Here is a 15,660-nt window from a genome sequence, read left to right as displayed (position 1 = left end):
TTGAAATATATTTTGAATGTTAAAAATCCACAATTTACTGGATAACAAAACTTAATAATAAGATGATCTCCACTAAATAATACTCTTATCTTCCTAACAAATGTCATTATCTACAGTGCCAGGCATCCAATAAATATGAAAAATAAGCTTTAGTAAGGGCACTACCGTAGTTTCTTGCCTTTATTTCTCCGACAGTGTCTTTAGACCACACCTAGATTTTACCTTTTGAGAAAATATTGCCTTTAGAAATGTAAAACTACATTTGATAGCTTTTTCTCTTTAATAATTATGTGATCAAAGAAATTTGCTTATTTGTAAATATCAAGCATCTGAGTTTCATAGGAAAACATATCAACTTCATATAGAACTTTGTAATTTTCTCTATTCAAAATATTCACCTATTAAGTGTTTACTTATAAATATATACCAGGTTAGCTCCAAAAAGAACTTAAGGAAACTAAAAATTGATTAACTATAGAAATTATTAAACTAGATAAAATGTTCCAAAATAAAATTTTAAGTAAATAGAGGACTCTAATAAAAAGTGCTATTCACATTTTTAGAAACCAGAAAAAAGGTTTTCATCATAGTTCAGTTTCACATTTCCAGATGATCCCATTGCGTTTCACATTTCTTTAAAATCAAAGATTTAGGAATGCTGAAGTTGTTTACATACTCTGTATTTGTATGAGTATTAATGAAAAATGAGTAAGAGTAGACATTATCTGAATGTAATCCTTACAAGTTCAATATTGATGACCCTCTTACACCTTAGCAGCTATAAATGAAACATGTAGAGCGCTACACTGAAACCCAAATTATCTATTTCATATTTTGAAAAATATGAAGTATATGAGACATAGGGGGAAAAATGGTTCCAACAAACATATAATATTAGAAGTGGTCCCTCTTTTATAGAAAAACAGACTGACACAAAATAAACGACACATATTTAAGGCACACAATTTGGAAAATTGGCATGCATACTCTAATGAAACCGTCATCACAATCAAGATAATAAACATAGTAATCACCCACAAGTTTCCCTGTGACTTTGTACAACTTTCTTCCTGCCCTTCCTCAACTGTTTCCAGGCAAACTAATGGCTGTCTCTGTAGTTTACATTTGCTAGAAAACTAGAATCATATGGTATATACTCTTTATTGTCTGGCTTCTATTAATCAATATGATAATTTTGAGATTCATTCATGTTGTTTACATACTATAGTTTATTCCTTTCATATAGCTGGGTGGCATTACACTGTATATACCACAATTTGTTTATCCATTCATCTGCTGACAGATACTGGATTATTTCCAAATTTGGGCTATTACAAATATATCTGCTATGACCATTCGTGTACAAGTCTTTGTGTGGATATGTGCTTTTATTTCTTGTAGATACATATTTAAGGAGTAGAATGCCTAGTGTGAATGGTAGGTATATGCTCAATGGTTGAAGAAACTGTCAAAACATTTCCCAAAATGTTTGACCATTTTATATTCCCAGAGTATGAAAATTCCAGTTGCTCCACATCATAGCCAACAGTTGGTATGGTCAGGCTTTTAAATTTTAGCTATTTTAATAAATATTCAGGAGTATCTCCATGTGGTTTAGCCTGCATTTCCCTAAGTGACGATGATTACAAGCACCTTTTCATTTGCATTTACCATCTTCATGTCTTTTTTTTTTTTAGTTTTTAGAGATACTGTCACTCTACCACCCAGGCTAGAATGCAGTGGCATGATTATAGCTCACTGCAGCCTTAAACCCCTGGGCTCAAGCAACCTTCCTGCCTCAGCCTCCTGAGTAATTGAAACCACACCACCACACCCAGCTTCATAACTTCTTTGGTGAAGTGTCTATCTCAGTCATTGTCTATGTAAAACATCGGGTTATTTTCTTCTGTCTTGAAATGCGTTTATATATTCTGAATACAAGATCTTTATTAGATGTATGATTGGCAAATATTTTCTCACAGTCTGTGATTTGTCTTTTAATTATCTTACTGGTACCTTTCCAAGACTATACTTTAATTGGTCTTTGAAAATCCAATTTATATCAATTTTTACTTTTGGAGATTATTCATTTGGTGTCGCGTACACAAAATCTACCCCAAACATACAAAGATCTTTGTCTTATCTTCCAGAATTTTTTTTTTTTTAGTTTTAAGTTTTACATTTAGGTCTATCTATGATCCACTTTGAGTTTATTTTTGTAGATGGTGTGAAGTATGCATCAGGGTTTTTGTTTTTGCATGTGTGTTCCAGCACAGTGTTTTGGAAAGTTTATCCTTTTTCTGGAAAGGATTACCTTTCACGTTTTAGGTTTTGAATTAGCTTTACACGTTTGTCAAAATCAGTTGACTATATATGTGTGGGTGTATTTCTGAACTTTATTGTGCTACACTGATCTATGTGACTACATTTATGCACTTTTGCATTATCTTAATAGCTTTGTAACAAGTCTAGAAATTACAGTGCTGTAATTTCTAGACCTCTACTATGCTGTTTTATTTTCGAAAGTTGCTTTGGTTATTCTAGGTCCTTTATATATTTCCAAATTTTAGTAGCAGCTTAACAAGTTCTACCAAAAAAAACCTACTAAAATTCTTATTGGGATTTTGCCGAATCTACAAATCAATGTGGGGGAAACTGATGCTGAACAATATTGAGCCTTCTAATCCGTGAACATGGTATCTCTCAAGTTTACTTTCTCAGCACTGTTTCGTAGAATTCAGTGTACAGGTCTTGCATGTATTTTATCAAATTTACACTTAATGATCTCATATTTTTATGCTACTATATTTTTAGTTCCATTTTCTGATTGTTGCAAGTATATAGAAATGCAATTGAGTTCTGTAGATAGACGTATCCTGTAACGTTATTAAACTTATTAGATATTTTCATGTATTCCATTGGATTTTCTATAGTCAAGAGTGGAGGCTGTTTAAAAACTTATTCCTTTGTAATCTGGATGTTGTTTCTTTTTCTTGCGAATTGCCTCGGCTAGAAATTCTAATAGAATGTTTAATAGAAGAGAACATCATATACATTTGCTTTGCCTCTGATCTTAGGGAAAAAAACATTCAGTTTTTCAGTATTAAGTTTAATGTTAGCTGCTGGGGGTTTTTGATGTCCTTTTCGTTCTCTTTTATTCCTACTTTGCTGAGTTTTTATCAAGAATGAATGTTGGGTTTTATCAAATGCTCTTTCTGCATCTATTGAGGTGATCACGTAATTTTCCTGTTAGTCCGTTTAATATGGCGAATTACAATTGATTTTTAATGTTAGCCCAAATTTGCAAACTTGAGATAAACCTCACTTGGTCATATGTGTTCTCTTTTACCCATCACTGGATTCGAACTGCTAAAAAATCTCGTTTAGAACGTTTTCATCTGTCTTCATGGCAAATATTGTCTAGTTTTCTTGTCATGATGCTGCCTTATTTTGGCATGAGGGTAATGTTGGTCTCAAACATTGAGTTGGAAATTATCTCCTCCTATTTCCTGGAAGCTTTCGTAAAATACTGGGATATTGTCTTCTTTTAATCTTTGAAAGAATTCATCAGTGTAGCCATTTAGGTTTGGCATCTTATCAGAAATGTCTACAGAAATTGTGGTGATGTCAATTCTCTCATCCCCGATGTTGGTAATTTTGTCTCTTTTTCTCATTAGTCTAGCTAAAGGTTTATCATTTTTCTTGATCTTAAGGAAACAGAGGCGAAGCAGGGTGGCTCATACATACAATTCCAGCACTTTGGGAGGTTGAGGTGGGAGGATCACTTGAGGCCAGGTTCAAGACCAGCCTGGGCAACATAGTGAAATGCTGCCTCTACAAAAATTAAAAAAAAAAAAAGTTTTTAATTGCACCGATTTCCTCAACTGATTTTTTATCTCTTTATTCTCTTTTTATTTTGAAGTTCACCTGCTATTATTTTTCTAACTTCTTAAGGTGGATGCTACGCTGGGCGTAGTGTCACGTACCTATAGTCCCAGCTTCTTGGGAGGCTGAGGTGGAAGGATCACTTGAACCCAGGAGTTCAAGGCTAAAGTTAGCTATTATATAATCACTTCAACCTAGACAACAGAGTGAAATTCCTGTCTCCTTAACAGAAAAAAAAAAGGTGGAAGCTGACATCTCTGACTTGAGATCTTTCCTTTTTTAATAGATACATTTAATGCTATAAATTCCCCTGTAAGTACTGCTCTAGCTGATTCCTACAAATTTTGATATTTTGTTTTCATTTGCATTCTGTTCAGTATAAAGTGGGTTTCTTGTATTCAAAACAGGTGGATTAAAAAAAAGCAAGACTCAACTGATTTTTAAAAAGGATAACCGACAATTTACATCTAATTGATACAGCTATTTAAATCTACTATCTTAGTGTTTATTTTCTATCTGTCCCATTGACTCTTTGTTCTTCTTTCGGATTTTTTTTTTATGACTTCATTTTATCACCTTTACTGGCTTACTAGCTATTTATTCACTGATTTTCTTTTTGTGGTTGCTTTAGGTCTTATAATACACATTCTTATCAGTTTACTCTCAGGGAATGTTATACTGCTTCACGGTCAGTATAAGAACTTTAGAGCAGTATACTTTCATTTCCATCATCCCAATCTTGATATTGTCATATATTTCACTTTACATATGTTAACCACACAACACCCTATTATTATTACTATTTTGCTTTAATCTATTGTCTTTTAAATAAATTTAAAATAGAAAAATAATTTTTATATTTACTCACATATTTACCACTTTTGGTGTTCTTCATTCCTTTGTATAGCTGCAGATTTCTATTTGGTATAATTTCCTTCTAAAGGCATTTTTTTAAACCATTTCCTGTGGTGCGAGCCTGCTTGTGATAAACTCTTTTAGCTTTTCTAAGTCTGAAAAAGTTATTTCATTTTTGCTTTTGAAAAATATTTTCGCTAGGTATAGAATTCTAAATTGAGCTTTTCTTTCAGTACTTTAAAGATGTTGCTCCAGTGTCTGACATTCTCTCTGTCCTTCTATGTGTTTTTTCTCTAGCTACTTAAAACAAATTCTCCCTTGTTGCTGGCTTTAAGGAATTTGATAATGATGTGCCTTGGCATAGTTTTCTTTTTATTTCTTGTGTTTGGGGTTCATTGAGTTTCTTAGGTCTTATTTGTTTCTCTCAAGGATCAATATCTGACAACTGTTTCACATATTTTCTTTTTTAATTTCAGGTGGGAAGGTAAATCTCTCATATCATTTTGGCCAACAATGAAATTTCAATTTCATGTTTCCTATTTTTTGCATATAACATTTTATTTTGTATACTTACTTAGCTTTTAAATTCCATGACAAAAATGTTTCATCTGTACGCATAATTACTAAAATTATTTCATCCCACCTCTTTTAATATACATTATGTGTATTTATTTTTTTAAAAAAGCAACAGGGAAATATTAATAGATTTAAATACACCATGTAGGCAAAACACACTAATATTTATGTCTTCTAAACCTGTTAGTGATATACAAGGAAACATGTTACAAGTCATAATGCTTTCATAATCTGTCAGGAAAAGATCACATTAACATCCCTATATGCTTCAGTACAAATGTATGCTATAAACCACACTGGGTAAAAGTAATATTCCTGTTTTTATTTTTGGAAGTAATTATTCGTAAGTTTATGCTTATTAAATATATCCTTAAAAATTTCCAGCACTTCAGAAACCCATAAAGTTAGTGAGCTAAAGTTTTGTTTTTCTTTTTTTTTAATTTTAGTAAATACTTTCATCTCAGAAGTCAAAATGGGGCAGAAGAGCTATACAAAGGTACATAGTTTAAATCTTTGGGACAAGAGACAAGAAGGTAACCAAGTCAGTAGCCCCCCCAAGCTTCACTTAACCTAAAATTGTAGATCACAGTAGGTAGATGTATACATCTATCTATTGCCAAAGAGGTATAACTTATTTTGACAACCTTTCTAAATAATTTTATGGTAAGGCCAATAATATAAAAATATTATACACAGTACATAAAGAATTAAAGTTAATGATAAAGACCACAAAATAAAATAATCCAAGCTTCTTACTTGGAAAAAGAAAATAGCAATAATACTATAATATTTAGTACCTAATATGAAATCTCCACTCATTATAAGTTGTCATGTTGATTGAAATTTTGCAGTACAACGTTGCATGTTACTAATGAGAAAATCACCAGATAGCTCTTGTCGAGTCCTATGAACCTTAAACATTTTTTATAGGTAAAGATATCTTAAAAATACTACCCAGGAATAAAGATTTGTCAGAAGTACAATATAGTAACATAAATGCAAAAGATATCATGTAATTTGTGCAATTCAAAATTCCAAAAATTGTCTTATCAAATGTACAATAAATAATAGTCACATTTGACTTCATCAAGTTAACAAAATAATTACTAGCCAACCCTATGTTTTATTAGTCAATGGCTTAGAAACACCAATTGCCATTTTAAAATTACTTTCTCCATAAAAATAGAAGGCATATCAAACTCTTTAAATCTCAACTAGCCCCAAAAATTTGAAAGGCAATTTGTCAATCAAAAATATATGTTAAAAAAGATGACTAAAAAACAAACATAACCAATTTTTATGCACAATTTTCTTCTCTTATGAAAAAGGGCACTTAGTGGATGGCTAAAGCTTTCAAAAAATAAAGATCCTGTTGACTTTCCTATTGGGTAGATGACATACTGTACAATTTTTAATATAAAAATATACATATTTTTAAGATGAAACAGTTGTTGGTATAAAATCCCATCACCCTTTTACTCTTACTTGAAAAACATTTTTTCCCTGGAGGCCATGAAAATAATACTGATTCTATGTAGTTCTGTGTTGCCAGAAACTTCCCAAATTACAGAACATTAAGGTATTCACTGAAATTTCAAAAGTGGGCCCGTAATCTTTTGTTTTCTTCTCGTAGTCTTTCAATTTCAGCCACTAAACCTTCATTCACTGAGTATCTTTCCAGCAAAGAATGCATTTCATTCTAGAAAAACAGGAAAATGCTTTTTAAATTATTGATATTTCACATTTATTTGGCAGGCTATGTTTAATAATATACTTTCAGCTATCATTTCTCTCATGTTCAATTAACTAGGTGAATGATATTTCTTGTACTTAACAACTTACTAGTTTGTTAATATAAATGGAAGATCGTTGGTGAAATTAGTATATTTGGAAAATTTATATTTGCACATTTAAAATGCTTTTTGCTTACTTATCAGGAAGAAAGCCATGGAAAAAAGAAGGCTTAAGTATCTCAGAGGTTAAAAAGGAGGTGACCAGTTAAAATCTATTTTACTTATTTAGTTTATAAAACTCCCTATTTATCTTAGAAACTAAATAAAACAACTAAAATATATTACCTTTCATGGATTTTTAAAAATTCACACAACTCTACTTTCATTTAAAATATTAAAATAAAATTTGCCATACATACCAGTTGCATATGAAACTGTTTAATCATCTCCACTTGCAAATTCACAATGTCCCTATGGCATGCTTCTCTAGGAAGAATGTAAAATACTTTTTAGAATTACAATAGTTTAACCAATTCTAGGTCATTCAAGAAACTCACTAAACTTTTTCATTTGCCAAATTACTGAATGTTAATAATTACTATAATAATAAAAATACCAATGCACTGAGCATTTATTTACTATGTGCTAGGAACTGTTTCCTTTATTTTAAATGTAAGAACTCGTTTAAAATATCTTCACAGGTAGATGCAATTATTACCTCCATTTTACAAAAGAAATAACTTAACCACAGTAGATATAACTTGTTCAAAGTCACGCAACCAGTAAATGATGGAGCTAGGATGTAAACCCAGGCTGTTTAACTCCTGAACTCTCCGATACTATATTCCTTTATATAGAAATTGTCATTAAGACACAAACTTATCTTACAATGAAATACAGAAAATTCACTAGGTTAGAAAGATCATTTTATTATTATCAGTTTAGCTATTGAAAAAATGTACTTTCAGTACAAAGTGGCAATTTGGGTGGATATAGCATGGCTTACTCAATAAAATGCAATTAATTCATGCCTACAAAAGAATATGTAAAAATTATGAAGTATAATAACAAAAGAAACACTCAGTCACCCACCACACCACTTATGAACTAGAACGTTAGCAAATCATAGAAGCTTCCTGTGTGTTCCTGTCTGATTCTATCACTTAACTCTTGGGAAAAAGCCCAAGAAAGAAGTCATTACTCTCCTGAATTTTGTTGGACAAAGAAATGCTTTTGCTTTTTTAATACATTGTATAACATATAATCTGTAGTCAATGTTTTCATTGTGCATGTTTTTGAGCATTACAGAAAAGGGTACCATATAGCTTATATTTAAGAAATAATTCAATATTGTTTTGAAGATTCATGTTTTATATATCTGTATATTATTGGTTTGTACTGGTGTATCTATTTTCCTGTTAATATTCTGACTGTTTTCAAGTTTTTACTATTCCAACGTTGTTATAAACAATCATGTATTATCTCCAAACCCACATGTGCCAATGTCCATTGATGATATAACCAACTGTAACTCAAGTGTATACTCAGTTTTACAAAATCATGCAAATTGTTTTCCAAAGGTAGTTATCAATGGATGTCACCAGTATAACAGAGTTCTTCTCGCTCTATACCATCATCAAGACTTAGTATTACCAGATTTTTTATATTTTCCCATTTACTCAGTGTGACACGGTATCTCATTGCATTTTTAGTTCTCTGATTAATTGTGAAGTTGAATATCTTTCCTGTGTTCATATACCATTCCTCTTCCTTGAAATGCTTTTTCATATCTTTTTCTTATTCATTTACAAGCATTCTTTACATAATCTGATCCTTTGCTATTTATATGAGAACTGCAGGTATCTTCTTATCCCTTCACTCTGTGATATCGTGTGATAAATAGTTCTTATTAATGTGCTCAAATATACTAATAATGCAGTCAAATTTACCAATGTATTTTTATAGGCAGTGCATTATTTTATTTTTAATGATTTCCTACCATGAAGTTATAAACTTTTATAAAGTCAACTTTTAATCTACATGGAACTGATTTTTCTCAATAGCATGGAATCTATACTTATTTTTTACAGGAAAAAACAAATGTCACAACACAACTTACTGATTATTCCATTTTTTGCACATAAATCTGCAATGCTACCTCTCTATTATTTCCATATATGCATAGGTTTCTTTCCAGCTTATTTCATTCCTTTGGCCAGTATGTCCTCCCTGTGCCACGCTATATATCTTAATTATACTTTAATAATTAAGTGTATTCATCTGACAAATAAGTCCCCTTCAACCTTATTCTTCTCTGAAATGTCTTAGTTATTCTTAGATTTTTTTCCTTCCATACATATTTTGGAATCACTTCACCATCTTCTTCCAAATCCCAGCTGGGATTTTAATTGGAATTGCATTCAATCTACTGACCTATTTAGGTGAACTAATATCTTTATAATCTCTCCATTTATTTAAATGTTAATGCTTTTAAACAAAAAAAATTTTTAATGTTTTTCTACAAAAATCTTCACTACCTTTGGTAGATTTATTCCCAAGTAACTTATTGTTTTTCTGTTCTAACTATGAGGGTATTTTTAAAAATTTCCTCTTCTACTTTCAATTATAGTAAAAACTGTATTGAAAACAAACAAAAACACTGTATCAGGGAACCATTGAGGTAGCTAGGACTTGAAGGGCCATGATCTTGCAAACAAAAGACTACTAGGTAAGCTCTTCATTTACCTCTGTTTTTCCTTCTAGAGTATGTGCTGATTCCACAGTGTGGAGAAGAAACCCAGCTGAAGCAGTGGCCTGGAGGTTGAGATAGTCTCGCTGGGTTGGGGAGTATTAAGAGTTTGGGCCTACCAAGGTAGCCAAGGCTGTAAGAGCCAAGGTCTTGAAGAGGGGAGGCCTGCAGAAAACTAAGCCTGAAACTGTGCAATTTCCCCTCAAGACATCTGTTGACTTCTAAGCAATGCTCGCCCTGGGTTAGATGGCAGGAAACCAACCAAAAAACAGGTAACTAAAGAGCAGAGAAAGTATTCTGGAAGTCTAGTGATGCTGGCAAAATAGAGGCTGAAGTTTGGGACCCACCAAGGTAAAAAAGACAGTGAATACTCCAGACATTCAGCTGATGTCCTAGAAAAGACTACACACTAGGAATAAAGGCAAACTGGAAACAAACTAGTGCTAAGAAAACCTGAACCTAGTAACCAAAGGGTCAAAGGGATCTGCTTGCCAAAAGAAACTTAAATCTTCTTAATAGACAACAGAAACAGATGCACAGATTTCCACTTAGGATGTATTAGGTTGGTGCAAAAGTATAATTTCTCAACTCTAACAATGAAAACAAACCTGATAACCTATAAAATCATATTATTTTAAATTCAACCGAGAGCTGAGAATGGAAAGAAATCTAAATGAACTAAAATCCAGAAAATGAGGAGTTTCTCTTAGGAGAAAAGAGACCCATGACTAGGAGAAAAGAGACCCATCTTCATGCCCTTGACAGAGTAAAAAGAACTAGCTGAAATTTTAATAAGATTTTTAAAAGCCAAGTAAACACTGCTTGATAGTTTAGAATTCCAAGGGGTCCCAGCCACAAAGAGAGTCTCAATTTACTCAGCAACTTTTTCCCACAAGCCTTCATTCAGCGCTCATGTAAAAAAAGTAGGGACAAGTGTAACAGGAGGGCTGAGGGAGACTCCCTAAGATACAGATGCACAGAGCCTGGTGAAGCCTTAGGGCAGCAGAGAAGAACTGAGAGTAATCCCTCTAAGGCACTCCAGGCTCTCACGGAGAAGATGGCAGCCACGGGAGGATGGCTGAGAAAGAGGACCTCAATACCGTCTCTGTCCTGCCAATGATAGGTGTAGATGAACACCTAGTCTGATGAACACCTAGGCAAATGGCAAAACAAGTGAATTTATGGAAATCCTCTGAGCCACTCTGGGTCTTCACTGCGTCCCAGGCAGAGGCTGCCTATGGTCAAAGGGCAGAAGAGCTGAGAGAAGTCCCTACCCACCACTCCTAGGTGCAGACATGCAGCACAGGGCAGCAAAACCAAGAGGCACTGACTGTACGCCTTCACCAAACATGCTGCAGCAGCTCTGCAGGGCTGGAAGTGGGATAGACACACTTCTCCTGAGGCACAGAAAGCCAGGAACAGGTTAGATAGTGAAAAACAAGCTCCAGCCACCCCGAAAGCTGGCAGCGGGGCAGAAATGCACGGCGATTTCAGAGTTGCTCCAGCACTCAGATCCCTGGGTCTGCTGAAGGAAAGGCCCTGAGCCCACTGTCCTCAAATCATCTGAAGCCAGTGGTGAACTGACACCCAAATGCTTGTTGAATAAATGGGTAATAAATAGACAGCACCCATTACTCCTGTGCTTAAAAACTCTGATGGCTCTCCATTACCTGTGTGTTAAGACCTTCACAACTGTCCCTCAGGCCTGGTCTCTTATCACGGTGCCTTCTCTCTGCAAACATTCCTAGAATGTATGATCATGTCTCTGCTCAAGCTGTTCCCACACACGTCAGTATAAAATAAAATCTCTTCAGTGTACCTTTCTAAATCTGCCCCCACAGAAGAACTGCTCCCTTTCTGTGATTTCAACATCACTTTGCTCACACTGTATTATAGTCAGCTGTATCCAGACAGTTCTACTATTATGCCATAAATATTTATGCACTCCTGAAAAAAACGTATATTCTTTAACACTGTGTATTAAAAATAACAGAACTTAGGGAAAAAGGATTAGGGCAAAGCACTCAAAAACCTATGCAACTTTGTAACCAGAGCACAACAAAAACAATTAAATCCTAATAAAAATACTAACATAGTTAAAAAGACATAGTAAAAATCTAACAGATAATTATTGAATAATACCCTTACTGTGAAGAAGTGATGGTGACTTAATGGAAGAGGATAGAAGGATTGCGGCTATCAAGTTACAGAGGCAAGAGCAAAATGCCCAAAGATGGGAAATAATCACAAAATAAGTACTTCTAACAGAGCACACAGCCAAGCCAAGAGGAAGTGAATAAAAAGAGATGGATGCTGACAGGGTTTGCTGCATTCAGCTGTGTTCAGGTGTACTTTATTTTGGCTGCTATTACATGAACAAACAAAATTTCCTCATCATATTGTCAACAGTGTTCTATTTTACTGATCCCAAATGAATTAATTCACATTAAGAGAAACACACATGGCAGAACACACTGCACCTAGCCCAACTACATCACAAGGCCTTTGTGGCAGATCATTTGATGTATCCTTAGTATCTGGTACATATACTAGGCAGGGTAAATGCCAAAATTATAATTTTTCTTTAAAAAGTATTTTTCGACATTTAAAAATATATTTTAAAAGTATTTTAAAACATTAAAAGGAAGCATGCACCAACAAAAACTGCACATTTTCTCCAACATTCTTGCTTACGGTAATCCAAATCTGAGCTACAACATTAACTATAGGTTAGAAAGGAAAAAAGGCACCAATGATTTTAATAATTGAAGATAGCTTCCAAAAATATTGAGATGATAAAAGAAAGCAGCATTGTAGAACACATTCTTACAATGTTCACAATTCGAAGGATGAGAAAGACAAGGATAAGTCTGAGAAAGAATTTTTTTTAGATTAAGTATTACATTCTGATGCATTCTATTGGAAAATATTCAGAATTGTGCTTTAAAATATCTTTTTCTACTACATTATTGCACACAGCATACCTAATAGATCTATGAACATACTGCAGGTAAGAATCCAATTTAAGCTTACCAGAACTTGTCCACATTTTAATAATAAAAAAAGTTCACAATGGCAGTCTGCCTGCTAGACTGCCCTGCTGAGTTACCTAATAATTGCCCTAGGTAAATGTGCCTTTTCCTGGCTCATAATCAATAAATGCAGTACGAAAAGATCAACAAAACTCATTATGTTTTCTATGGCTTTAGGGTTACCAGAACCTAGACAATAGTAACCAACAACATTATCTATAGTTCTGGTTTTACATCTAAAAAAAAACAAGTAAGGTCTAGATAGAAGGAGTAGTTTCTCAATTACTACCTAAAGTCATCCAACGTTTCCTGTATCATGTTCTGAATAAAACGAATTTGAATGGAAGTCAATGGTGCATTTTGCCGGTTATTTCCAATGCTGTCAGCTATTTTCTCTGAGAGTGAACTGGCAACTCCAGCAGTGACAGAAGATGCTATCTTTGGATCTAAAATAAAGAATGAAGAAAATATTAATAGTCAACTTGGACTGAGAGACATCAAACATTTCTAAATAAGATTTGGCATGTGGAAACTTGAAAAACTGGCAAAGAAGAGTGTTCCTGTGACATTTAGAAAAATTCACTGTCTGGAATACAAATCTTAGAAACTTTCTATAACATTATTTCTAATAGTCATTTATCTATATATATAAACTGCCAGCTGTCTAATGTAATACCACATGACAGAGGGATTAATCTTGAAGAATCTATGAACCATTTCCTCTTATAAAAGATGAATGTGACAAGCTGCACCATAAACTAGATAAACCAAGACTATTAAAAACAAACAGAAGGAAAATAGGAGTAAAGTACTGCTACAGGAAAAGCCTTAGAGTTTAAGCTAATGCAATATATATCCACAGAAAACTTCAAGTAAAATATAGATATTTATATAAGAGTTGATTCTAAACAAAGAGTTGCTTTGTGTAGATAACTCTTAGAGTTAAACCAAATATTCCTTTAAATGTGATGAAGTTTGTATGGGTCTGTAGCACAAACTCTAAGGATAAGACTTTAATATGAAAGAGAAAAAGACATTTTCAGGTAGTTAACCACCCCTTTTCAAAGGGTCCTACATAATAATTCTATCTCTACCATATTAAAGACACATATTACACTGAAAATCTAATTCACACCAAAAGATCAAATCAACATACCTGAATTTAACGATTCATATCCATTTCATTGTCTTTAGTAACACTCACACAACAGAAGTATCCATAAACTTTAAACTCTTTGAACATTTTTAGTCTATGATTACTCTATTTCTCCTTTACAAGTTAAATAATGGGGATGATTTTTCAATCAAACACTTTCAAACATCAGGAAGTTTCATGTACTTACTTGGAGTTGAGGATCCATTGATTGGAGGTTCACATATCAACTGGGCTTCAATTTCATTCTCTGGCTTTTCAAATTTCTCAGAATTTCTTGTTTGGTTAGATGATGGAGAGGTATTTGGATTTCCACTTTCAGCACCAGATGTGACCAACTTTGCTAACTTTATATTTAAAATAAATAATGACTTTAATATACAATTTTTTGTTTTACTCATATTACCCATATAATTTTTGCCTACTTCTCTCTTTTGTCCCAGTATGTAGGTTCATAGAAATGAAGGAAAATAGGAAGAGATATAGAAGAAGAAAAAAAAAATGAGAACTGGAGGCAAAATAAAGTAACACTTACTAATCAAAAACAATCTCAACAATAACATGATGAGGAAAAGCTCATTTACTAAGCACCTGCTGTTAAGTATCATTTAAAATAGAGATAACTGGCAAAACAAAAACAAAAACACCATGCATGTGGTAACTAGTCAATAATATTTGCAAAATAAATCAAAAGATGTTTTTGTACTTCTTACATGGTATCTTTTCAATATCATTCTAAACAATAAATATGAAAATACAGACATATTGTACACCCAACTGGCTTGGCCTTCCTGGTAATTTTTGATCATTTTGAACCCTTACATAAAAAAATAAATTCTATATTATATATATATATTTTAGCAGAAAGTAACAATGATAAATTCCATTCTCAGCACCATCAGTTTGCTCTAATGATTTAACCACCAACGTGATGTTGTATACTGCAATGAAATACACTTTAAAAGGATTCAGGGATAAAGTGTTCTTGCACACTTTATCAAGATATATCAAGTATCTCGTCTTAGAAAAATACTGCAACTTTCCATCTGCTGTAACCTTCAACATATCCAAAGCGAGATTTCAAAGTATTCTGTAGTTATTAAAACCTGACATCAAGACTTATGAATAAGTGCATAGCACTGCTAATAATTAGGATACATACACTGGCAGCCATCCACTTTCTACTGATAAACACATACAGTGAGTTCAGTATCATTTTCAGACAAATACCTGTTTGAAGGAGTCTTTAGATTCCTGTTTTCCCATATATATTTTCTTAGACTCAGCTGTCAGATCACGGTTTTCATTTTCCTCTTTCCCTGGAGATCCCATAAAGACATTAAGAGGACTAGAATGCAATACTGAAGTACTTGAAGTTACTGGATTTTTTCTTGGAGGAAACACTGAGTTCAACTGCGGTAGAAAGTCAAAGCCTGGAAAAGGGAAAAACTGCATGTGCATATGGTGTCCTCCAATCTTGGACACCGAAGAAAAGCATTTAACATGATAGGCAGATTAACATGGGAGAAGATATGGATCTGCATTCTGAAGACTGGTTTGTTTCTCAGATATACCCCACAATTGATGTGTATTTCTGGGCAAAAGTCTTAAACTTTCTGTGACTATTTCCCGATCTACAAATGTAAATGATGATATCCATCTCCCAGAGTGGTAAGG

General features: G+C 33.3%; 1 protein-coding gene across 11 annotated transcripts in view; it reads right to left on the bottom strand.

Annotated features, from left to right (window-relative positions):
• Positions 1-15,660, bottom strand: part of NEDD1 (NEDD1 gamma-tubulin ring complex targeting factor) — a 77,762-nt gene that overhangs the window by 26,088 nt on the left and 36,014 nt on the right. For 7 of the 11 annotated variants that reach the window (XR_008620470.2, XR_008620466.2, XR_008620468.2 and 4 more), the window contains 5 exons: positions 15,214-15,416; positions 14,174-14,330; positions 13,120-13,276; positions 7,469-7,535; positions 6,802-7,015 (listed from right to left, as the gene is read on the bottom strand). Coding sequence is in view for 4 of the 11 variants with exons in the window: in XM_003832618.5 (XP_003832666.2) it covers positions 6,911-7,015; positions 7,469-7,535; positions 13,120-13,276; positions 14,174-14,330; positions 15,214-15,416 (689 nt within the window). In the remaining 7 variants the exon portion in view is untranslated. Of the gene's footprint in view, positions 1-4,493; positions 7,016-7,468; positions 7,536-13,119; positions 13,277-14,173; positions 14,331-15,213; positions 15,417-15,660 lie in introns of those variants that run through there. The other 4 variants (XM_003832618.5, XM_055096011.2, XM_063593190.1 and 1 more) reach the window with 2 other exon arrangements.

This window comes from Pan paniscus, chromosome 10, assembly GCF_029289425.2.
Source record: "Pan paniscus chromosome 10, NHGRI_mPanPan1-v2.0_pri, whole genome shotgun sequence".
NCBI classification, from domain to species: Eukaryota; Metazoa; Chordata; class Mammalia; order Primates; family Hominidae; genus Pan; species Pan paniscus.
Note: the sequence above shows the minus strand (reverse complement) of the source record. Positions and strands in the feature narration are given on the sequence as shown.